Source organism: Sphaerodactylus townsendi, linkage group LG03, assembly GCF_021028975.2.
Source record: "Sphaerodactylus townsendi isolate TG3544 linkage group LG03, MPM_Stown_v2.3, whole genome shotgun sequence".
NCBI classification, from domain to species: Eukaryota; Metazoa; Chordata; class Lepidosauria; order Squamata; family Sphaerodactylidae; genus Sphaerodactylus; species Sphaerodactylus townsendi.
The window spans coordinates 86,003,205-86,027,066 of record NC_059427.1 but is presented as its reverse complement, the minus strand read 5'-3'; the positions used below and the strand labels follow the sequence as shown (position 1 = coordinate 86,027,066).

At 41.6% G+C, this 23,862-nt stretch overlaps 1 protein-coding gene across 1 annotated transcript in view; it reads right to left on the bottom strand.

Annotated features, from left to right (window-relative positions):
- Positions 1 to 14,979: 14,979 nt before the first annotated feature.
- Positions 14,980 to 23,862, bottom strand: part of TRPC7 (transient receptor potential cation channel subfamily C member 7) — a 143,982-nt gene continuing 135,099 nt past the window's right edge. Inside the window, exons 11-13 of the mRNA XM_048487239.1 lie at positions 22,611 to 22,664; positions 17,229 to 17,304; positions 14,980 to 15,977 (exon numbers count right to left, since the gene is read on the bottom strand). Of these exons, the coding sequence (XP_048343196.1) occupies positions 15,835 to 15,977; positions 17,229 to 17,304; positions 22,611 to 22,664 (273 nt within the window). The 3' untranslated portion in view covers positions 14,980 to 15,834. The remainder of the gene's footprint in view (positions 15,978 to 17,228; positions 17,305 to 22,610; positions 22,665 to 23,862) is intronic.

The window sequence follows — 23,862 nt, the reverse complement described above, 5'->3', positions numbered from 1 at the left end:
CCTGACCCCCTAAACACACGCATGCATACATGCCCCAAAATCCAGACACCTGAAGTGAAACACTGAAAATCCTGGTAGCAATAACATCTATTTTAACACAGTAGAACAATTCAACACATGACAAATTAAACTCCAAGAACCCTGAACCTGTGTAGTCTTGACCTCCCCTCCCAGCATCCCCCCCCCCAATAGCAACAGGAAAGTTATACACTTTCAGTAAAAGTAGCACTTGGTTGGTTGAAAGTTTTTTTTAAGTAGCACTTGGTTGGTTGAACCCTTTGACATCTTTTTTCCCTCTCCAGGCAGGTCCCCTCTGCAGAGCTGGCATGTCCCATGAAGGCAGGCTCTCAATGATCAGTTGCCAGATAGAGGGAGGACAGTTTCAAGGCTGTCTTGAACCCTCTTTCTATCTCTCTGGCACAGGATGGGCTGGGTGGAACCAGCACCACTGCAATTTATATTCTTAGGCCAGGAAGGCAGGCAAGAAACCCACATCCCAGGGAATAAAAACCTTCCCTGATTGGCTATGGATCAGTGTTGAGCAGTTACGCTCACTGGCCAGTTTAAACCTTTCCCCTCTTCCTTTGTTCTCTACCCTGACTACAAATTTAGAAAACAATAGACTGAGACTTGAAGCCAGCTCAACAGAACAAGCAGAGTTTGGATTCATGCCTCCCCCACTTGTTTCTCTCCTGTAAGAAGAAGAAGAAGAAGAAGAAGAAGAAGAAGAAGAAGAAGAAGAAGAAGAAGAAGAAGAAGAAGAAGAAGAAGAAGAAGAAGAAGAAGAAGAAGAAGAAGAGAAGAGTTTGGATTTATATCCCCCTTTCTCTTCTGAAGGAGACTCAAAGGGGCTTACAATCTCCTTGCCCTTTCCCCCTCACAACAAACACCCTGTGAGGTGGGTGGGGCTGAGAGAGCTCCGAAAAGCTGTGACTAGCCCAAGGTCACCCAGCTGGCATGTGTGGGAGTGCACAGGCTAATCTGAATTCCCCAGAGAAGCCTCCACAACTCAAGCGGCAGAGCTGGGAATCAAACCCGGTTCCTCCAGATCAGAGTGCACATGTTCTTAGCCACTACGCCACTTTCCAAAGTGGTAAGGGAAGAAGACAACATGCCTGACTTGAGGAGCTTCCTGCAGAATAATCATAGGTAAATTTAATCTTGTTTACTCCCGAATGGTGCCAAATTTGAGGGGGTGGGGTTTCCTCTGGGTTTTCCCCCTCTTGTTTGAAACAAAGCCACTTGCCGCCAAATTTGGGGGCAATACTCTGGTGTTTTTTTTACTGTTGTTGATTTTTAACAAAGCTGCTTCCCACTGCCAAATTCTGTGTGGAGGGGGAATTCTCTGGGTTTTTTGTTTGTTTGTAAAACAAAGTCACTTGCCACTGAATTCGGAGGGGGGATTCTCTGTTTTTTAATTTTATGTTTCTTTAAATTAAGCCTATTGCCACCAATGATTTCCATGGGGGGGATTATCTGTGTTTGTTTTTCTTTACAGCCGCACTTGTGCCGTTGAATCTTGAATACATATAAGGCGATCCAAATACTTTCTATTGGGATTGGCTCATATTCGGGCATATTGTAGTCAGGCTGAATATGGCTCGAATAAGCCTGAATAGACCATGATTCGGCCAATCTAGTTGATTCGGATATGTGAATCACCAAGCCTACCTCCAAAATCAAATCAAACTCTTTCACTGTTCAGCCCATGTGATCCCTTTATTTAAAGTGCAACTTAGTTTCCTGTACATTCTTAGATCTAGCATCTGTTCTTGCTCCTTCAAAGCCTTTCATCATCCAAAGCCCCCCACCCCAATTACCACCCCAATTTCATATTTTGATACAATACTATATGTGGCCTTTGCTCCTCCAGCTGCACCATCTTCAGTTGCTGGAAGGTCTCTTAATCCTTCAGATAATTTTTCTTCCAGATTTCTCACAAAATGTACCTTTCCTTGAGAAGCCTTTAGTACAACTTCAGTGGTTTCCACATGGGCTGAAAGCAACGGCTTCAGCCCGGTAAAACACTATTTTGGTGGCTATCCTTCGCAAAGGCGCCGCTGCCAAATCGATGCAGCAGTGCTCTGTGCCTGCCCAAATGGTGTTTTCAAAACTCGCTCGGGGAGCGAGTTTTCCTGCAAACGCCAGCTTCCATCGACTGCCATGCAAACGGCAGCAGGTGGAAGCTGGCGTATTCCTCTCCCCGGCCCCAAATGCCTCCTTACCTCCTGTTGGCAGCCATCACTCTGCTGTCACTCCGAGGAGGCCAAGAGACATGCCCCCTGGCCTCCATAGCTGCATCCATCACTTTGGCCACAGGAGCATGTCCTCTGGCCTCTTCAGAGCGACAGCTGCCAGCAGGAGATATGGAGGCATTTGGGGCCGGGGAGGGGAATACACAGCTGTACGGAGCCTGCTCCAACAGCTGCACATCCCATGGGGCCATTTGTGCAAACGGCCCCAGAGCCTGCATTGGCATGATCAATGCTGATGCAGGCTCTCTCCCTTGGCTGTGTGGAAACAGCCTTCTTTTCTTACTGAGATTATTCCTACATGCCTGTAACTGGAATTAATGAATGCTCTCCTTCTCACTTTGTTGTTTCTCTTATGCTAAATTTGAGTTGTAAACTCCACAGAGCAGAGACTGGTAATTATAGAAACTGGGTCTATGTGTTGTTGGATACAGTGCAGTTGCCATCCTTTACCTCTGGCAGCATTCTATTTACCATAAACATTGAACTTCCAGGCACAGTGGCAACATCCTATCTATCATAAACAATGAACTTCCAGGCACAGAAAGGAAAAGAACAGATCTTGAAAAAAGAAACAGCTGTGACTTAAATTTTAGCTTACTTGAACTGTTCTGTGACCATTTCAAGTGTTACTAATTCACAGTGGCCTATTACATATTTATTGCTTACCTCAGGACTCTTATTTGTGCAGTGGGCTTGCAGAGGGCTCTCCTCATATTTCTCTGTTTATACATGAGGAGGGGCTCTCTTCTTTCCCAGGAATTTTTCTGCACAGAACTCTCCAGGCCTGGTTCTCTTAACTCTGCCCATCAAGTGATTCTTAAAGGCACAGATCTCATTATACCCAGTAATCAAGACTGCTGACTTGGTTCTTTAAGCTGCACTTACATCAATATTACTGTTCCAAAAGTAATCTTCCCCTGCAATGAAAAAGGCAAAGCAGTTCCCTGGATCACAGGTTGCTAAAGAAGGGTACTGTCCTATAGCAGATATTCTCTCCCCCTCCCCACCCTCCACATAAAACTTCCTGCTCCTGGTGCTGCTGCCACCAGAGGACACAGGCTTGTTATTTCCAAGCTCTATTTATATTGATATCTCAAAATATCATGAGAATTAGAGGTCAGTGCTGTGTGAGTGAACATCTTTTCTGTTACTTGAAGCAGCCAGCAACATAGAAGAAGGGGTGAGGGGGAAGGCTTGCAAACCTCTCTGTGTGAGAGAGAAGGCTGACCATGGGCAGAGGGAAGATCTCCAAGGCAAAACTGTGCTCACTGGCAAATCTGTCCTCCTCTGGCATGGAGCAAATTTAAATTCATGCTAAAAGTAGTCTAGCTTGGTGTGGAAAGAATGGAAAGTGTAAGCGGGGCTTGAAAAAACAGGTCCATACAAGAAATCTTGCAGTGACGGACATTTGCCCCTTCACACAGCAAGCACATTGTGCATAATTGGCTAGCCATATTATTAGAGTTTCATTACTGAATTTGTTGTTGTTTAATTAGCCTCTGAGAAATTTCACTCTGAGTGTAATGTAGAATGATAAATGCTTCATTATTGCTTTTGCTCACTTCCCACAGAGCTGTCTAAGGCTTACAGATTCAGTAACTGCTCAGAGCGAGATTATTGATTCGTGAGCACAGCCTGCAGGTAGTGAGATAGAACAGAATGAAAATAAAGTCATGTATTGAAGCACTTGTGATTTCTCAATCCTTATAAACCATTTCCTGTTGATAAGTGCAAATATCATACAATATTAAGAGAGATGGGTAATCTTATGCTACTATGTCAGCATTTATAAACAGTTATATACAAGAATGTGCAAGTTAAACTACACCACATAATTAAATCAATCAATCAAACAAACAAAAGGTATATTAACACACACACACCCATACCATTTTTTCCTGTTTCCTTTTTCATTCTCCGATAGTGACTATTCCTGACCTGGATGGTCCAGGCTAGCCTGCTCTCATCACGTCTCAGAGACTAAACTGTATCAGCCCTGGTTAGAACTTGGATGCAAGACCACCAAGGAATTCTAGGGTTGCTGTGCAAAGGAAGGGAATGGCAAACCACCTCTGTTAACCTTTTGCCTTGAAAACCCTATTAGGTTGCTATGAGTTGACTGTGACTTGACAGCATTTTACCCACATACATATGTGACTCATTTTATGACTGTTTACAGACTCAATTGAAGAAATGTATTTAGAAGGCTTCATAATGTTTTGTTCTGAGATGTGGAAATCCATTACTAAACTCTAAAAAACAATACTGGTGGCCAATCAATGGGATGACATAAGTAGCAGGGATTTGGGGAGTGGGAATGAATGGACTATGGAGACTAAGATAAGACATAGAGACAGACCAAGAATCCTGCCTGGCCCTGTCATGCTTCACTGCTCATTGATTCCCAGCTAAAAGCAAAGTACCCCAAGAGCCGAGGCTGAATATAAATTGTATACCATATGCACTAAGATGATATTATCTTGTATGTGGGACTTTCGGCCAGATGGTTGGCTAGCTGTGTTGCAATTTATTTAATTTAAGATGACATCAAGAGTTTGCCCTCTAATATTGTCCTATTTTATGAATCTGGAAAATTCTGATTGGACAAGATGGCCAATATTAAGCATTGAACCTACATCCAGGAACAAAAGCACTATTTCTTGCACATCCTAAGGTATGAGTATTCCTGGGGGATTTTTCTTTCCCTCTTGTCATATCACAATGTTCTTTTGAAAGCATCTCGACATTTCAAAACAGATGGCTCAGTGGCAAAGAGATCTGCCCAAATCTGCCACAGAGACACAAACTCATCATAAAGTTCTTTAGATCTTAGTCCATACACTTGATCTTAACTGTACTACTGGAAGCCAGAGACACTTTCATCAAATATAGTGTTTCTCCAGATTAAAGGTTTGTGAACTGCAAATAAACACTTGTTAGTCCTTAAAAGTAATTCTTGTTCTGTTCACAAGGAAGCATCAGGTATTTTATCACTGTTGCCCTTCCTATGAGATTTCAAGTGTCATTACATAGAAGAGTTAACACTGCACAAACAAAAGTGGCTCTCAGTTAGGCTTGGTGTCGAGTTGGCCTGGATGTTGGGGGAAGGGAACTCTGGTCTGTGTGAATTTGCTATGTGAAAGTACTATTCTGCTGCTTCCTTAGTATTCCTTATATTCTCTGCTAGCTGGTGAAGGCCACATACCTCGGTCTATATTGCAGTTATGAATTTGTACGGTGGGTGGGGGGAAGGCTTTGCTGGTTGCTTTATAGTATCAAAGTCTCTGCTGGACTGGCAGAGATTTCTTTGAACTGTATGGGACTTATCTTGCCTGCAATAAAGACATCTTTGTTCATTCACAAGTGTTTCAATTGTCGGGTCAAAAGAGGTTCTGACACTTGGAGATTTGGGTACACCAAATCCCAGATTTAGCCTGAATTCAAGCATTAATTCTGGCATATCTAGGCCAAAATCAGCTGGAATAATGCCCCTTCCTAATATGAACCTTAATCAATGCAAGCATGCCTGGCTTTTTTTTTTTTTTTGGGGGGGGGGTATTTTTGGTGTGGTTTTTTGCATTTTGGTCTGCAGGGGGTGCATTTTTAAAGCTAGTGGCACCAATATTTCAGGACATCATCTAGAGACTCTCCTAATAATGTTAAGTGATGAATTTCTTACTTTAATGGAATGGGGTATGGCTGTGGGCCTACCTAAAAAGGGAATTCGGATAGCCAAGAGAAGGTGGCTGGGTGGATAATTTCTGCCAGCTAAGAAACACCAATCAGGAGCAGAGGCAAAAAAGGGGATAAACAGGAGTGATGGAAACTCTTTGAAGCATTCTGTGCCAACACTGAAGCTGCCTTTCCCAGGACAGTGGAGCACTGGAGGCCACTACAGCACCAGATAATTCCTGGCTCACCACCTGCTCACAAAGGGTTCAGCTCAGAGGCTAGGTCTTGTCATTGACAAATAATACTCTCACTGATTTTAATGGGAGTATTGGGGCTTTCCTGCAGATTACTTATTGTTTATTGTTCACAGAATAAGCCTCCCCTACAAATTCATCAGCTACTCTTAACCTTATTTGCCAAATCCCTATCGATTTGCTTTAAATCCTTCCCAGGCCGCCTGCCTTCGCCTCTTATGGAGGATGTTAATAATGGTGATTTATACTTGCTACAGCAGAACCCAATAATCTTAAATCTTCCTCACTTCTTTTAATTAGGACAGCCTGCTTGTATATAGAATGGGCATTCATCAGGTATATAAATGTAAAACACAGCCTCACTTCTGCAAATCTGTGTGCTATTAAGCTTTAATAAGGCATGATGTATTTCCCTTAGGAAATCTGTGATGTCAATCTAACTTATATTTACACATATCATTGCATCTAAGGAAGCATTGCTAAGGCAGAACTAGTGACTGAAAAACAAAAGTGAATTAAGTGGAAAATAAAAGAGCTATCTTAAGTTACAGCCTGAAATATGGTGTTTTGTGTTTCCAGGCAGGTGTACACCCATTTTAGATGCGGACCACAGCACGTGGGGAGAGAGTGCTTATATCTACCCCGTTACATTTTCCTGACCTTAAATAGACCAAAATAGAACAAAGCTGCTATTGCTATATTTGGAATCATAACAGTACTTGTGGAGCCCCAAGTGGATCAAATAGCAGTTCCCAAGAGCTGTTTCAGGTTGGGAAAATGGGACAAGGAGGAAGGTACAGGCCTTCACTCTTCATTCCATGGCCCTGATATGAACTGGGCCTAGGAAGCACAGATGTTCATAACATGTCTCTCATTCTGACCCCGGCATCCCCAGGGAAAACATAATGCATAACTAGACCCTAATCACTTATTTAAAAACCTGCTTTGAAATTCAACCCTAAGTCAATTGAAGTGTAATTCTGTTAGGATTGCACTATTAGCACATTAACTAAGATGTGCTTTCAAATTGTTCTATAATTGCATTCTACACTGGGATGTGAAAAAAAATCAGAGTGTGGCAGCTACTTCACCATGCCCTTTTCAGTCTGAGCTAACAGAAACAACTCTCCCTGCCACCTACCAAGTCATTCTGTAAACTGTCCCTGAGTTTAATAAGAAGAATCTTGCTATATCCAACTGACATCTTTCTTTCAACAGGAACATAGGAGACAGAGCATGCTATTCAATTACCCACCCTACAGCCTGACAAGCCTTAAATTTCTTTCCCCTGACTATAATTATAGCTAGACTTTTTGTCAAATAAGAATGCTTGTAGGTTTGGGTGGCATGAGCAGGTTCTCACTAAACAGAGTGCAAAGAAAAAGAGTTCAGAAAGAGGAAAGAAGATAAAAGGTGAGAAGGCACAATATATGCAGCTAGATACCTAGTGCCTTAGTGCCATTATTCTCTGTAAAAACACTTTTGGGAGATATAATTTTATTTTCCACTGGAAGATAGGATGGTCTGGTTTTCTGAGAATGTATGACAATTAATAATGGAATATTTCTCTGTCAGCAGGTTGAGTCTCATAAAAGACACAGGAAAGGCTAGAAAGAGTAGAAGGAAACTGGAGGTCCAAATGTCCAAAATATCAGGGCTCACATATATGTGTAGAGTTGCCAACTACCATCCCAGAATCATACCTGACCTGCAGACTACAGTGATCAGTTCCCATGGATGGCACTTTTGAGGAGTGGACTTTATGTCATCACATCTCTTCTGAGCTTCCTCCCTCTCCCTAAGCTCCGCCCTTCCCAAATCTCCAAGAATTTCCCAAACCACAGTTGGCAACCCTATGGACACATTCTTTACTTTCAGATTTGGGGAGGTCTATTTGTGATTGCTGAGTGGTGAGGCAAAGGTACTTTGAGCATGTTCCAAGAATGATCTTATCAGGTAATACTGGCTCCACCTTCTGCTGTTGCTGTGGTTGTTGAGAGGTGGGAGCTGCGAACCTTTGAATTGTAAGACTCTTCCCTGCCAGATGTACAAGCCTTTGGTGTGAACTGAAGGGCAACAGCTAAAGGGCTCTTGACCTGTAGGTATTAGCTTGGGGGCTGGGCCTGGAGACCCTATAATTAGTTCAGAGGCTTTCATTGCTGTGCTTGTTATCACTTTTAGCTTAACTGGACATTTGGTCTGGTCTGAAAATCTCAGGTTAGATGGTGATTTCATGTTAGTCTCAGGTTAGAAGGCCAACAGGCATTTGTGGAGAATTTTAGTGAGAGACCTTTGTGTGTGAGGTCCAGAGTTCTGTTTCAGTACCTATTTAGAACCACTGGCTATGGATGGTGAGGGTGTTGCTGCAGTCACCTGCAATAGCTGTTGTATGTTTATTTTCTTGTTGGAGGACGTGGATAGGTACATCTGCATCAAGTGCAAGTTGATTGCTGTCTTCAGTGCCTTAGGAAACATGTGGATATCTTGAACAGAGTGGAGCAGACTGTCCTGGGTGAGAAACAATGGGATATTTCTGAGAAGGAAGGCAGTTCCCAAACATAGTCGATAGACATTTGGAATAATGTGACACATCTAAATAGAAGAACAAGGGATTGTTCCGTTAGTTTAAAGCTACAAAATTGATTTGAAGTTCTTCCTCTTGTCAGTGATAATGAGGAACTGGCATATGAACATCAGAGTCAGTCTTAGAGAATGTGAGGTTGACGTTGGAAAATTCAGCACATGGAATTGCTCCTGCCAATCCCCAGAAAAGACCTGTGCTGAGGAGAACAGAAGGTCTGACAGGATGTCTTGATAAGTGTGCTGTCTTCCTGTGGTTAAGATCCATAATGTAAAAGAGAGGCAGACGAGACTCATCAAACCCACTGACTGTTATAGCTTTCAGGATATCACAAGGGATTATGAGACTCTGGGTAGGAAGCTGAAGGACCTTGATGCACAGGTTGCCATTTTATCTCTCCTTCCAGTTGAAGGACATAGCCCAGGAAGGGAGCGAAGAATAGTGGAAGTGAACAACTGTGAATTATTATTATTGAAAGGGCATACACTGCCTTGGAGTGTAGAGTCTCCTTTTTTGAGGCTCAATGGCCATCTGTTAGGAGTGTTTTGATTACATGTTCCTGCATGGCAGGAGATTGGACTGAATGTCCCTTGTTGTGTCTTCCAACTCTATAAGCATGTGTTTGTGTGTGTGTGAATAGAACATCCATAAAAAAGGTTATAAGTTAGGCAAGATCACCTAAAGAGCTTCATGGCAAGCAGGGACTTGAATCTCCCCAGGTCTAGTCCTACACTCTAGTTCATGCCTTCCCAGTCACACCTGTCTCCAGATATATCAGTCAGTCTTTGGTATCCACAAACTGGAGAAACTATATATACTAACAATTTTAGGATAGTTTGTCCTGACTGCCCAAAGGAGGCAGTCAAATCAAATCAAATCCCTTTAATAGCATATAAATAGGGAAGCAGTCTCTCTATCCTCTTTTCTGCAAAAATTAGTAATGTATCAAGAGTTTGGTCAATGTTTACTGCTAGGACAGAGGAACAGAATGGCTGGAAGCAGAGAACAGCTTGAAGCAGAGAAGAGGGGTGTGTGAATTGGCAATGTCACTGATATTACCTCCACACATGTTCCCACCTCCAACCCTCTCATTGGTTTCCAGGTTTGGCATAGCAACCTATCCACTGCAGTTCTTTCAATAAATCTGTAGCTTTGGGTGGTCCTTTGGGGTCCACTAACCATTTCAGAAGACATTTGAATTTTCTGAAAGATGATTCAACTTGAATATAAAAAAGTACATGTGAGATGAAAATAAAAGCTATACCTCTGCTCTTGAATAACAATGGAATCAGTAAACAGGATCACAGGAAAAGGCACTTTTATGCAGTAGGTTAACAGGTACCTGATGTTGAAAGACTATTACAGCATTACATCCACATATAAAAGGTAGCAGTTGAATGAAACCTTCTGTATTTGAATGACTAAAAGTACTCAAGCCATGTCTAACCTCAGGAAAAATACAGTCGTGATTACAAGGAGACTGTAAGAAGTTTCATTGATTCTCATTTCATTCCTAATGCCATCATCAAAAGCTCTACAGAATAGCTTCCATTTACATCAATAGCTTTTCAATCAAGCCTTTCATAATTTATACAATTCCTGATGTAATATTGTAGAGTATGCAGGTGCTAGTCTTTGTATTCAGGCTGCCAAAATGTACCTCTGATATATTTTGATTTCGGACTACCACCTTGGTTGTTGTATTGTCTATGCAATGCACTATACAAAGTGGAACTCCAGCAGGAAAAAAGGGTATAATTATAGGTTGTCTTCCAGTTCATACACTCAAAGAGCAACACAGAAAACCAAAATGTTGGGTTTGCTACCAGAGATCTGGTTAAGATGAGGGAAGACTCGATGGCGCAACTCCCTCACACTGGAAAAATAAGAAATATGAAGCAGCCATCGAGGGTTTCCAGTGGATTCTAACACATATTTGTTTGTACTGAAAACTATCAGGATGTCTAGGAGCTGATGTGCACTTCTGTGACAGCAAAATGAATTTGGGTTTTGTTCCACTATTTTCCTCTGCTGTAAAATTACAAAATAATGCTCCCAAACAACGTTATTAGTACTTTCTTTTTCTTTCAGTTTCAGGTACCCAGGATCCATGCTGGTCCATTTTTCCATTTAATGTCAGCCAGAAAGTCTTCATTATGTGGTCAACAGCATAGTCCTAAAACACTGACTTCAATTACCTTAAATGGATGAAATTCTGTTTAGGATTGCACTGTGAATCTCAGTGATGAGAAGCCACATGACCTGAGATCTGAGAAGTCAAGCCTTAATGTAAAAGGTGAGATTCGGGCGTGCATACTGTAGCTAAAAAAATTGAGGAATAATACAGAGTACCTAAATACTTACCAAACTTTAACCCAATATGGTCCTGAGTAGAGTTGCAGCCTTCTCAGCCTGTGGATTTCGGTGGACTTAGGAGGCTGCTTCAAAACTTTGCTTCAAACTGCAATGCACATTTTAGTTTGTTCACTGTCCGTGAATGCGAGAGAGACAGGAATGTATTAAACTACAACAGACATATGGATGCATGTGTATGCACATGACATAATTCCTGGCAAATGTAGGTTATAAATGTGCATTTTTAAATAGAAAAAAGACTACACAATGAGAGAAAAAGTTAGGAAGTGAGAGAAAAGTGATGTGACGCTTCATCATTTTGAGCCTGCAGGTAGTCTCTTCTGCCTCCCAAGTGAACTGCAACCTCTGCCAGTTACCACCACTCACACTCTCAGGAAGGAATTATATTATGTTTCCTTTTGATTTAAAACACTGGCTAATAGTATTTTAATTCTAATTCTGAATTCCAATTCTAATTTAAATCTAATTTTGAATTCAGTAGTCAATGCCTGTGTGTTAGCTTTTTAGACGATAAAATCAATATCAATCTTTTAAAAGATCAGGTAAATGTTCAAGTTACAACAAAATATTCTGAGGTAATTTTATTTTTGTTGTCATTGTTTAAGATAAAAATATTACAGTATACAAGATAGAGTTATTAAAGGTAAAAATACATTATTTGATTTTTTTCTAAACAGTTATACCTACAGTACACGTTTTTTTAAAAAATTGTTTCCTTTTTTAAACAAATATAACTATGAATCTATTAGGCTATCTGTGTTCTCATCTGGCACTTAAGAACAGGTCACAGCTCACCTTCTGGTTCTGCTTATTATGAATCATTATTAATAGCTGATGTCTATTGTCATTGTGTAAGTGATCTTGTAAACAAACAGTACAGTTGTATGAGACTGTAGTAGCAAAGTGTGCTTTAAACAGCTGGAAATCCTTTCTGCCATTTAAGAAACACGAAACTGAGTTTTTGGGTGGCAGTAATGCAGGTGAACAATGTAATCTTATGCAGAGTTACTCCCATCTAAGCTAATTGAAATCAACACACTTATACTAGAATAACTCTACATGGAATTGCACTGTTAAGACTTGCTTCTATTTCAGAAAGTGAAGTGTGGAGATACTAATTTAGCTTCCTGTAAGTGGTTACTTTTTTGAAAAAAATATTCGCTCAACTACATAAATTGCATCAAACAGTTTTTCTAAGAAATGTCACTTTTTTTGGACTGTCATTGAATGGATCATGGTCCATCCAAGGCATAGCTCATTCCAGATTCTTTGACAACATGCTTTATAAACTCACGTTTACTCTATGGCTTTCTATTCAAACCAGGCTGAGTGGGCCTTTTGCAGTTGGTCACAAATCCACCTTCATTGACAGAGACTGCAATTCAGCATATATTGACTTAGATGTAAATCCATGGGAACTCTGTGGCACCTGCCGTGAATAATTTAAAACCCATAAAATGTGTTTTCTAGAACATACTCATTTCTGAGCTAAACAGAATTTCTTTTCAGTGAATAAAATTAATGGGAAAGTGTCTGCATAACTGTCAGGAACACTTCTTGTGTTATAATGTAGAAATCCATAAACATTCCTGAAATGTCTTTTGTCTCACAAATGTGTTGCAATTATTACTATAGCCAGTAATGGAGAAATAATACTGCTCTGACAGAATACAATTGCTGAAATACACCCTCAGAATCTTATAGATCATAGTCTCTCTGAATGGAATGTACTATATATTAATTATTCCAGTGTGACATCTTTTGCCATGTTCCCATTTCCTCAGTTCTGAGTATGATCACAGGAACACTAGTGTACATACATTAAATGTTTCTCCATCTGTGCAAGTTAGGGGAAATTCCTGGAGCCTGGGAACTGTGATGTTTGAAAAGAGGGGAGACTTCAGAATTGTATAATACCATAGAATCCACCCTCCACAGCAGCTGTTTCCTCCAGGGAAGGTGATCTCTACAGATCAGGTGTAATTCTGGATCTTTAAGCCCTGCCTGGATTCTGGATCTTTAAGCTTTGGGATATATATATGATAGTCTCAGGGAATCTGACCATAAACTAAGTTGAGACATGACTCAAGCTACATTTCATGACGGCTGGTCAAGTAACATGCACTGAGGATACTATGAAAGGTTCAAGTTCCAAATGAACTTTGAAGTATAAATTCTTGTCTTGTCAATCCAGAATTCATTGCATGACCATGAAATTTTACTAAACCCAGGCCATATTTGTTCCAGCTTCTTCTGTTCAGCACTAGCCAAAAGGTCTTTCAGTTCTTTCTCTAGCTAAACAGTGTTAGAGTGGGATGAGACTAGGTCAGATGAGTGATGTGGAGAAAAGACCCTCCTTTCTTGATATCCAACCTATAGTCTCTGCAAGATCTATTAACTTGGCCTAGGAGAGATCAATAGAAAGCTTTCATTTCTAATGCTCTCCTCCAATATCTGTCCAAAAGGTTTCACTATATTTTATCACAGGGTTAGAAGTTCCACTACAATCTTTCTGATACAAAAAATCCAGATGTAATGATTGTAGAGTGTCCAAAGAACAAGTCACTTAAATAGAACTGGCAATCCTTACAACTCTGTCAGTTATGACAGTATTATAGTTCCATACTGCAAATTGGATTACTGAGGTGGGCAGCCCCATCCAAGAGACGTGGCACCCGGCTGGGGCACCATGGCTGCACTAGCCTGCTGCCTCCAAGGAGGCTTCCCAGCAGCAAGGAAGGGCTTAAAATGCTGAAAAATCTCCCCACCACTGGGAAGCACCCATTGTGCTGAATAGACTTATGCCACCTTTTTGGTGGTGTAAGTCTGCAACCCCAGCTGCTGGAGCAACAGTGCCAATGACTGGGGGGGAGCCGACTAATGTCAGCTCCTCCCCTAGCTATGCCCCTGGACCATCCCTGCTGTGCTGGTTGGGCTGCAGGGATGCTGGTGTGGCATTCTGTTCCATGTCCCATTGCCAGGGAGGGCATATTCTCCCCTCTGCCAGGGCAAGTATTTGCCCCTCAACTGTGCAAGGCCCAACGGAGGGCAAATACACCAGTGTGGCTGTGCACTGCTCCCAGTGGATGGGGCTGTAACAGTTCTGTACCAAGCAGAATTAACAACTAAGTTCTTTGAGGTCAATGGGCTTAAACAGTGCGACTGTGCTTAGTATTGTACAGTAACTCTGATAAATATTGGTTTAATATAGCCTGCCCAGTGAATTGGTGACTGAGTAGAACATGGAGAACCAACATCAAAGCATGCATTCCTCCCAACCCTAATTTCCCCCCTTTAAATCAAATACGAGGGCAAAAGAGAAGTAGTCTCTACTTTATACTCCCACTTTTTAAGGTACCTTTAAGTGGAGAGGATTCCAAAGTGCTAGCTTACACTGCACCTTCTCTTCCCTTGCACTCTCACAACATTTTACGCACACCTTTGTGGAGGGGTAGGTAGGGATAAAGAGAGGCCTTTGAGGAGTCACTCTCCAGGGTAAAACCCCAGTGCAGGGCTCTCATGTGTAGGGAATGGGGGGAAACAAATCCAGCTTCTACTCTGGTGACTGCAGGAGTCTGCTGCTCACATGGAAGAGTGGAGAATCAAACTTGGTTCTCCAAGATTGTAGGGAACCCATTGTTGCCAGCAAATTCCAGGTTAGATACCAGGGTTCAGAACTACAATTCCTATCAGTTTTTCTTCTGTCAGCATGGGCCAATTGGCCATGCTGGTGGGGGCTATACCCTTATCAGTTTCTGTCAGCATGGCCAATTGGATGGGGAATTCAGTAAATGTCTCCTGAAACATCTGGAGAGCCGCAGGTTCCCTACCCCTGTGCTAAACACTACACCATGCTGGCAGGAGACTATTTGTGGGGACAACTGGGAAGGGATACTTAACACTTCTTTTTTCTATAGCATCTTCCTTTCAAATCCCCCAGGTTATTTTTAGTTATTTTTCTATAGGTAGGCTCTGAAGCTGCTTATAAGGCCGGCTGGAGGAAAAGGGCTGGGAACAAATGGTGGGCACATCATCTAGGCCACATTTTCTCCCCTGCCAGTATCCCTTGCTCTCAGTTTCTATTAGCAAGTGCAAATTTGGGAACATGTGATTTCTAAGATAACAGGCATTCAAACTAAAGAAGAGATTTGAACCAGGGGGCTTCTCAGCTCACACTGTTAGCTGCTACACTACACCAGGTAGATGTTAGTTTTGTAGGATTCAAAGTGGCTGCGCAAATGAAAATCTGCAGGTTGCAAGTTTTGAATGAATAGTATCCAGTTGAAATGGATATAACATGCACATCTTCTTCTTTCCACATCTTTCGGTGTAATTTCTTTACCATTTATGCTTTTGATCCTTGATTACTGCCTGCTGCTTTATCGCTATGAATATCTGGCTTTTTTCCCAATTTTCAAAAGTTGCTTTGGGTTTCTAAAACAACCAAACTTATCTTCTGAAGGTTAGACGTGTAATTATGATGTCTAAAGGACTGCTTTGATACAAAAAAGTCATCTTTATATCATAAAGGAAATACTTGATCATTGGCTTCACCCAATAAACCAAGCTAATGCACAGTGCCTCTAAAACAATTGTCACTTGGCAAATACAGAGCTTTCAATGCTCTCATCTTGCACAGTTTTTGCTCCTTTAGAATGCTGGTTGAAATAATAAAGTGTTTCTTATTTGTCCATCATCAAATGTCCTTATTTAAGTTCTTTCCAAACTTGTCACTAAGTTGCTGTATTAGCTTTGCCAACTCTCCAGTTGCTTGTGACTTTTCTTCTAGAAGCTCGTAACGCAGACTTGAAATATCTTGCTTAATCTCTTTAAGTTCTCCTAAAATTAAAAGAAACACTCTTATTAATAGGACAGAATAAGCAACTACTAACAGAACAACCAAGTTATCCTTTGTCTCTTTCCTGCTACCTGTGGTGGGAGTTTCTAGCCCTACCCACTTTGCCTCATGATGAGCTCTTCCATGAACTTTGAGGTGCAATTCTCTTTGCGGAAGAGTTGCAATTATCTTACAGCTTGCTTTAGGGACTAGCAGCGTATTCCAACCTATGCAGAATTTTAGCCTTCTAAGTCCATCAAAGTCAATAGGTTCAGAGAGGCCTCCAAAGACGCTCTGCATCAAAATCCTAGAGATGACTGCTTAAGTGTACATTAATTTTGAAATATGAAACACATCTTCAGAAAAGCAAGATGTCTATTCATTATGATCCCAAACAAAACTAAGTGGCACAATCCAGCAAAAGTTAGGTGTGAATTAGTATTAGTGAATTAGTAAATCCCAGTTCAGAGGTTTCAGTAGGAATTAATGGTGAATATCTAATTGTGGCAACAATAAAATCAATGAAAAAATGTCAAAATCCCAAAATGTTTTTATCTGTATGTACAAGTTTCATTTTTTTTAAATGGGGCACTTAGGAAATTATATGTCAGATGTAGAATTTTTAACCTTTATTACATTCATGATTTTCTCTTCACCACTGGTCAATGGTTCTTTCTTTTGAAATGGTATGGGTATTGAAAGTCATAGCCACATTGTTTTGATTTAAAAATGCTAGTTTCTTACATGAGTTCTTCCTGGTTGGAATGAAAACTAAAGTTACCCATTTTCCTCAACCATAAGAATGAAATCTGACATAAAAGTTGATTCTTTGTGTTAATTGTATAAGTGGCATATGGTATGACTAATGTTTCAAATTTGTTTACTGGGAAAACAGTGAACATGGGAGAAACACTTCCCATTGAGAATATATAAAAAGAAAAATGTTAAAAGGGGCATATTGATAACCTCTAATATTGGGCCTAAATTATCCTAATACTTCTGTTTCCACTTACCAAAGTTCTGCCCTGTTGTAGCTGGTATGCTTAGGCAACACATTCTTTTGAAACTTACAGTAAAAATCACCATGGAAGGGATGCTATATACATGATGAAGACTGATTAGAATTACCAAGGCTAACATTTTCATCATCCCCCTTTTGGCTTAGTTAGCTATGCTTTCATTAAAACAAAAATCTGTCACATCATCTTTGACTTTGGTCACCAGATAATACCACTAAATTAAAAAGAACTTGCCTTCATTGACTTCATCATTCTCTCGATCCACTTGGGCCTTCAGAACATACCGTTTAATAAGTCTCTTCATAATTTTCTGAAAATTCAGTTAAAACAGTTAAATGGAATTATGTTGTCTGACCATATCTTTCTTAATTTTAGGACCATAATTCAGTGTAGTTATTCATGTTTTATTCATGTTTAAGGCCTTTAATTGCACTGGTGAAAGCACACAACTATATTGGATTATGGTGTAAATGATTTCTTAGAAGTTTAAAACTCTTCCATTGTATATTTATTTGTTATGTGATTATAATATGGAAAGACAAGGTTCACTTAGTCACTGAGATTCTTTTTGTACTTTACCGGGAGCAGCTGCCACGTGATCTTTGGTCATTCTCATGTAGTCTATAGCAATGTCTATATCTTTTGTACATGCAATTCAGGCAGAGGCGTAGCTGGGCCAAACTGTGCCCTGTGCGTATTCTACATTTTCCGCCCCCCATGGGGGGATGGGAACTAAACTTCCCCATGATGGGAACTATACTTCCCAGGAGACCTTGTGAGCCCCAAGGTCTCCTGGGAACTGTAGTTCTTCAGGTCGTTTTTACTGCCAACAGGCCTTTTGCAGCCTGAAAAAGTGTTGAACAAGGAAAGGAACTAAGGTAAGTGTGGGTAGGGGACTGGGGGGGAATGCCGTGGGGCACCATGGGGGGAATGAGGGGCATTGTGGGGGGTGCTGCAGGGGAAAGGGGGTAATTTTTTGCACCCCCCAGGCATGCGTCCGGTGCACGGTGCACCTCCCATCCCCTTGTAGCTCCACGACTGAATTCAGGGTGATTGTGGCATTGTGTGCACCACTAGTAATACCCACCCAATTTGGGGGTATATTTGCTAGCTGTTCTGCCCTAACCACACGTATGGAATGGTTTACATGTTACTAGGAGGTAGGGACAATGGCTCCAGACATCTACCGCTGGAAGCAGCAGCAAAGGAGATTCCTTCCTTTCTCCCTCTTTACTGCAGACTAGCTATCTGTATGGCACTCTTCAAATGATCCCGAAAACAGGATTGGAAATTGGAAAGAAGGAGACCAGGAAGTGGGGGAGATCTATGACTGTCAGCACGTTCTACAGATAAATTGCTGATGAAACTCAGTGAATTTACAGTCACTGAGCAGAAAACAGGAAGTAACACCAAACTGTGATAAGAACATTCAACAGCAGTGACAATGGTTTTAGAAAAGCTGGTGAACATTTATTGACTTATTCCTTAACGTTTTTAATTGTTTAAAATATCCTTCCCATGTTGACAAGGCATTATAAAAACAAAGTAACTCCAACTGACTACTAGAATAAAATAAAACACAGTATAAGCAGAAATCTAAAATGAGAGCTTGTTGGTCAGAAGAAGTAAGAGACATATCTACAAAAGAAAGATATGATATTGTGACGTGATACTGAAATTACAACAGTACAGAAGGTTTAATTGCAAATTAAACTATACTTTAAAATCTTTAATATGACTTTCAGTTTTTCACTGTAAGACCAAAATCTTTCCAGAGTTAATTATTAGAGTTAACTTTCCAGAGTTAATGATTAGAAACACCACCAAACTTGGCCCTCTTTTCAAGGAATGCCAAATTAATTAATTAAATTGAAATAAATGCACAACTACCAAAACCTCAATATAAATGAATATTAAAGACAATGTATGAAAGATTAAAGTATGTATAAAAGATTAAAAATATTAAAGACAATGCACTAAATAATTCATTATTACACAGATAGACCAACTTGAATATTTTATCTTTTCATTTTACTCGTTCATTGGATCAAAACTAGTTTAAAAAGTTAACTCCCATCTCAGTCCTATGTATTATACTTTGCCTGGATGCTCTCACATTAAAATTGGAGATTTCAATGAAAAAGTAAAATTTAAACTAATAAATGCCTACAGTATTAGAAATTAGCTTTTGTGTACAACTTCCATTACAAATACAAAATAAATTTGATTCCAGCATTCATACTTAGAAGAAAACCTAGAGGATGCTCAGAGTTTCTACGGCAAAAGGCACAATGAGATTTTTTGTTCATATACTTAGCTCTTTCCTATTTAATTCTTTTTGCATGTACAACTAAATTGCCTCTTATGACACCTACAATTCTGTACTTCATTTCAAGTGTAAGAAACAGCCTTTTCAAGTAGGCCACTTTGTGCACAGATCTCAGCCTTAGATGGGAATCATTTGACTTTTATAGAAATAATCTTGCCAGTGCTATTCATATTTTGGTTATATCCAAGCTTGATAACTGAAACATGTTCTATGTGGGGCTGCCCTTTGAAAAACATTTGTAAACATCAGCTCTGGGTTTAACTTATGGAGGTGCTAGGAAGTGCAATACAAGGGTGGAGGGTGAAAGGACTCGAAGCTGCACAAGGATGTGCTGACGCCCAGAGGTATGGGGTCCAAACAGTGGCCGGAGACAAAGCCTCCTCGGGGCATCCTGCCCATCCCTGCTGCAGGTGGCCCATGAAGCCATGCCCACTTGCAGAGCAAATTTGGGCATCCCTCAGCCCCGCTCCCTGGTCTCCCTGGTCTGTTAAAGGTCAGTGCCTTGGACTATGTTTTCAAGTTATGGTGAGCATTTCAACAACATACCCATGTGCCTTTGCTAAATATGCAAATATTTTAACAGACCTAGTCCTGCCTTGGACTATCTTTTCAAATTATTGTTGAAATGCTCACCATAACGTGAAAAGATAGTTCAAGACAGGACTAGGCTCGTTAAAAGCAAAAGGAAAGGGCCACATCCCTGATCTCCAGGGAGGCCCAACTCTGCACATGGGCAGGGAAGGGTCGCGGCATTCCACCCTCCCTCCAGGGCTCCCTGCAGTGGGGAGAGGGGTGCCTGAAGGAGGCTTGATTGCCTGTGCTGGCTGAAAAAGTTTGATTGCATGCTTCCCAGAGGGAGGCTGACTCTCTGGTCACATGGGCGGCCGGTTTTGCTCCTCCATGTGACCAGATGGCGTCCGCCCAGAGACATGGGTTACCCCATGTCCCCAGGCAGATATGCCACTGCTGATGCCAGTGCCCATTCTGCCAGGGCTATGGACAAAATGCAGTGGAGGGGCAGCGTAGCACAGAATTTGCCATGTGTGCTGACACCCTTCTGTTACAGGAGCCCATATTGGCATGGGTGGGTGCAGTCAGAAGGCTTTTTTGGTCTGGAGTTCAGCTTCCACAGGGCTTTTGGTCTGAGAATGGCACCTACACTGTCCAGGAACTTATACCACGTTTTAGTGTAATGTAGCCATTAAGGGGCAATAAGGTTTTTAAAGTCGAACAGGTTTTTTTTAGTTTTTATGCTTCCTATACCACCTGAAACCCCTCAAGAGGTAGCACAGTTGTGCTGCAGTGAAACCGTCTCCAGCAGTCCCAAAATTGCCCCCCTTCCATAGATTGCACTGTCATAGTGTCAGACAATTGCTCCATTTAGCACAGGACTACCTTCTCTTGACAGACAGAAATTTTTTAGGATGTGAGCCAGACAAAAACCTTTCTCCTTATTGCTATCTGATATTCTTTAACTAGAAATGCCAGAGGTGGAACCTGGGACCAACTGCTTACCAATAACATGATCTACATCTGAGCCATGACCAGTGGCGTAGAAATAACAGGATGGAGTGGCCCCAGGTACATGCCATTGGGGACACGTGGGGGCACGAATTATTCCCACCACTCATCCTTCCCCCCTTGCCCCACCCCACCCCACCAGCCAGGCCTTGACGGCCAGAGCCGGCTGTTTTTTCAGCCGGCTATTGGCTGAAATAAAGTAAGTGGGCAGGAGGTGGGGCACAGTGGGGAGACTCTGTGTAGGTGCCCCCCCACACCCCTCACTGCCCCAGCAGCCAGGCCCCAGCAGCCAGAGCAGGCTGTTTTTTCAGCCGGCTGCCAGCCGAAATAAAGTGAATGGGTAAGGGGTGGGGCTCCGGGGGGCTCTGCAGAGGGCAGGGCCCATGCGGGCGGGTCATGGGTGTCATTTTGTCCTGGGTGCCATTCCCCCCCACCCCTGGCCATGGCCACTCCCTTCAATGACTTCTAGTTGGTTCTGTGGGCCCCAGCATCTTAAGAACATCTTATTCTCATTTGAAATTCCCCAGAATTTGGTTATATTGTTTCTTAGTTAATGTAACCGGCCTTGTAGATCATTTTAAAGGAAAGCTGGGGTGTCTATTCCTTAAATATATAAACAATTTAGCTGACTGTAGCAATCCCTTTTTGGAGGTACAAATATTATTTTCTGTTGGATAGAATGGGGTTGCCACAAAATCTCAGAGGGTTTTCTGAGGCCACTGACATTATTTTTGAGCAACCGGTATAATTCTTCATTGACAATTAACAGCTCACATGGGAGGAGGGGAGCTCTGTGGCCCTGGTAACAGCATGGCAAAGTTGACACTGTGCCACCTTCACAGGGGCTTTGGTAGCACAAGACATACATAAAAAATTTAAAAAACCAGCCACCCAGAAAATCCCATTGGAAAAAAAATTACTTACACCATGATTTCCCCTGGTGTAAGTCTGCGGTAGAAACCCCAGTAGGAGCCAACTAAAATTTTCTCCACTCTTGGGAATGACCCTGGACTGCTCACCCACAGTGCTGCTGGCATGTTCTATTATGCTGGCATAGTGGCTGTGTGGTGGGCACTTCCAGCCGGGTTCTTTGTCTCTCCACTAGTGTGGATACCCCTTATTCCAGTGGGGTGGGCACACCTTACAGCCTCAGCCCATGCTGCTGCCGCAATCGCGTTCCCCCCTCCCAGATTGGTGCATGCTCCAGCCTTCAGTTAGTACTTTTAGATCACACAGCTTTCTATGGGATAAATAGGCACATGCTTAAATTTCTTCCATTGAAACCAGTGGGACATGAAAGTGCTTCACTTTGTCTGGATGATACCCTTGATGTGTGTCTACCATAAACTCAAAGATTTAGCATAGATTATCAATAGTAACAAAGATGTTACTTTGGGTTTGTGATCACTGGCTGCAACATGGATTCCTAATCTCATGTGGCTAAGTTAATTGGAAACTAGCTATTCAGACCATTTGCTTTGATATAGGTCCCACTGAATTCAGTAGAGCTTACACTCAAGCAACTGTGCATAGGATTGTAGCCAAAAGATGCAATATTTTTAACGTTCATTCTTGTTTGAAGGAAGACAAATATTAGACAACTGGTTCAAAGAAAAATAACAAGGACAAATGATGTACAGATAAGTGCAGACAATTAAAAGAGGTAGACATGTATATATTACACATGCAGAGATTAATGGCATATTTGCATGGTGAAGAAAGGCAGGGTTATTTCCAGAAGAATACATGAGGTACAATACACATACTATATGCTGGAGATGACCATGGTGGTAGAATCCATTGGGAAGTAGTGTTGCCACCTGAAAAAACATAAATTGAGGAATATTTTTGGAAGATTGGGGAAATAACTGAATCCCAAAAATAATTAGTTTTCAGAAGGAGAAACTTAAAAAAAAGAAAGGGGGAAAGAAAATTACAAATCAGGATGCAAAAATGCCACCATCTCTTCACTGATCACTATAGTCTGACATACCGTTTACCACAGAAATTGCAATAATGAGTAATGGCATATTTTTCAAACCTTCACTTCTGTATATTAATTTTGTGTCTCTAAAAATAAAAACAGTAAATGATTTTATGTTTAATTAGATATATTTGTATGTATATACATCATTATTAGTAGCTGCTTAATAAAATTATGAACATGTTCAATGAAGCCCAATCTAAATAAGACTGAGGTGGCCAGGGATACAGCAAGCCAGGGACTAACCAATCAAACTCTTTTTGAATGAGATTATGTCTCCCAAAAGAGGGCTTAGATTTGGGTGTACAGTTGTTGTTTCTAGTCTAGAGGTGTAGAGGGTGGAGAAGGTGCCCAAAGCAAAATGGTGCCTGGCCCCATCCCCATGTCCCCCTGTGCCCCCCCTTCCCCCTGCTCCCCCCCCTTGCCTTAGTTTTAAAGCAGCCTGGTGGGAACTACACTTCCCAGGAGATCTTGCGAGCCCCAACTCCTGCAGGGGCTGCTTTTCCCCACCAGGCTGCTTTTAAAGGCTGCTTTTAAACTAAGGTAGTTTCCACCAGGCTGCTTTTAAACTAAAGCAAGTGGGGGGAGCAGGAGGGGCACAGGGGCGTGAGGAAAGGGGGCAATTTCCCACCCCCACTGGTGCTTCTGGTGCACAGCACACACATCCGCTCTCTTATAGCTATGTCTGTTCTAGTCTTATCTAAGGCATCTAAGACATACAGTGCCTTTAGCAAACTTTGGTTGGTGCAGCCGCTCTGTACTTGGATCCCAACGAGTCATTTCAATGAGCACAAGGATTTCTGTCCACAAAATATGATTTTCCTGCCACCCCCTCTCATTGCAGCCTGAAATGCTCTCCAAATTCTGTTCTGGGTAGGGGTTTTCCTATCTCTTCTAGGAACAAAATATCTGGGAGCAATTTGGGCTGCTGCTGCAAAAGGGGAGTCAAGAAAACTGCACTCCATCGCCTGAAATCTTTGTGCTTGAAGAAATATTGGTCCATAACCAGCCCCTATCTTACTAGCTGCAGTGAT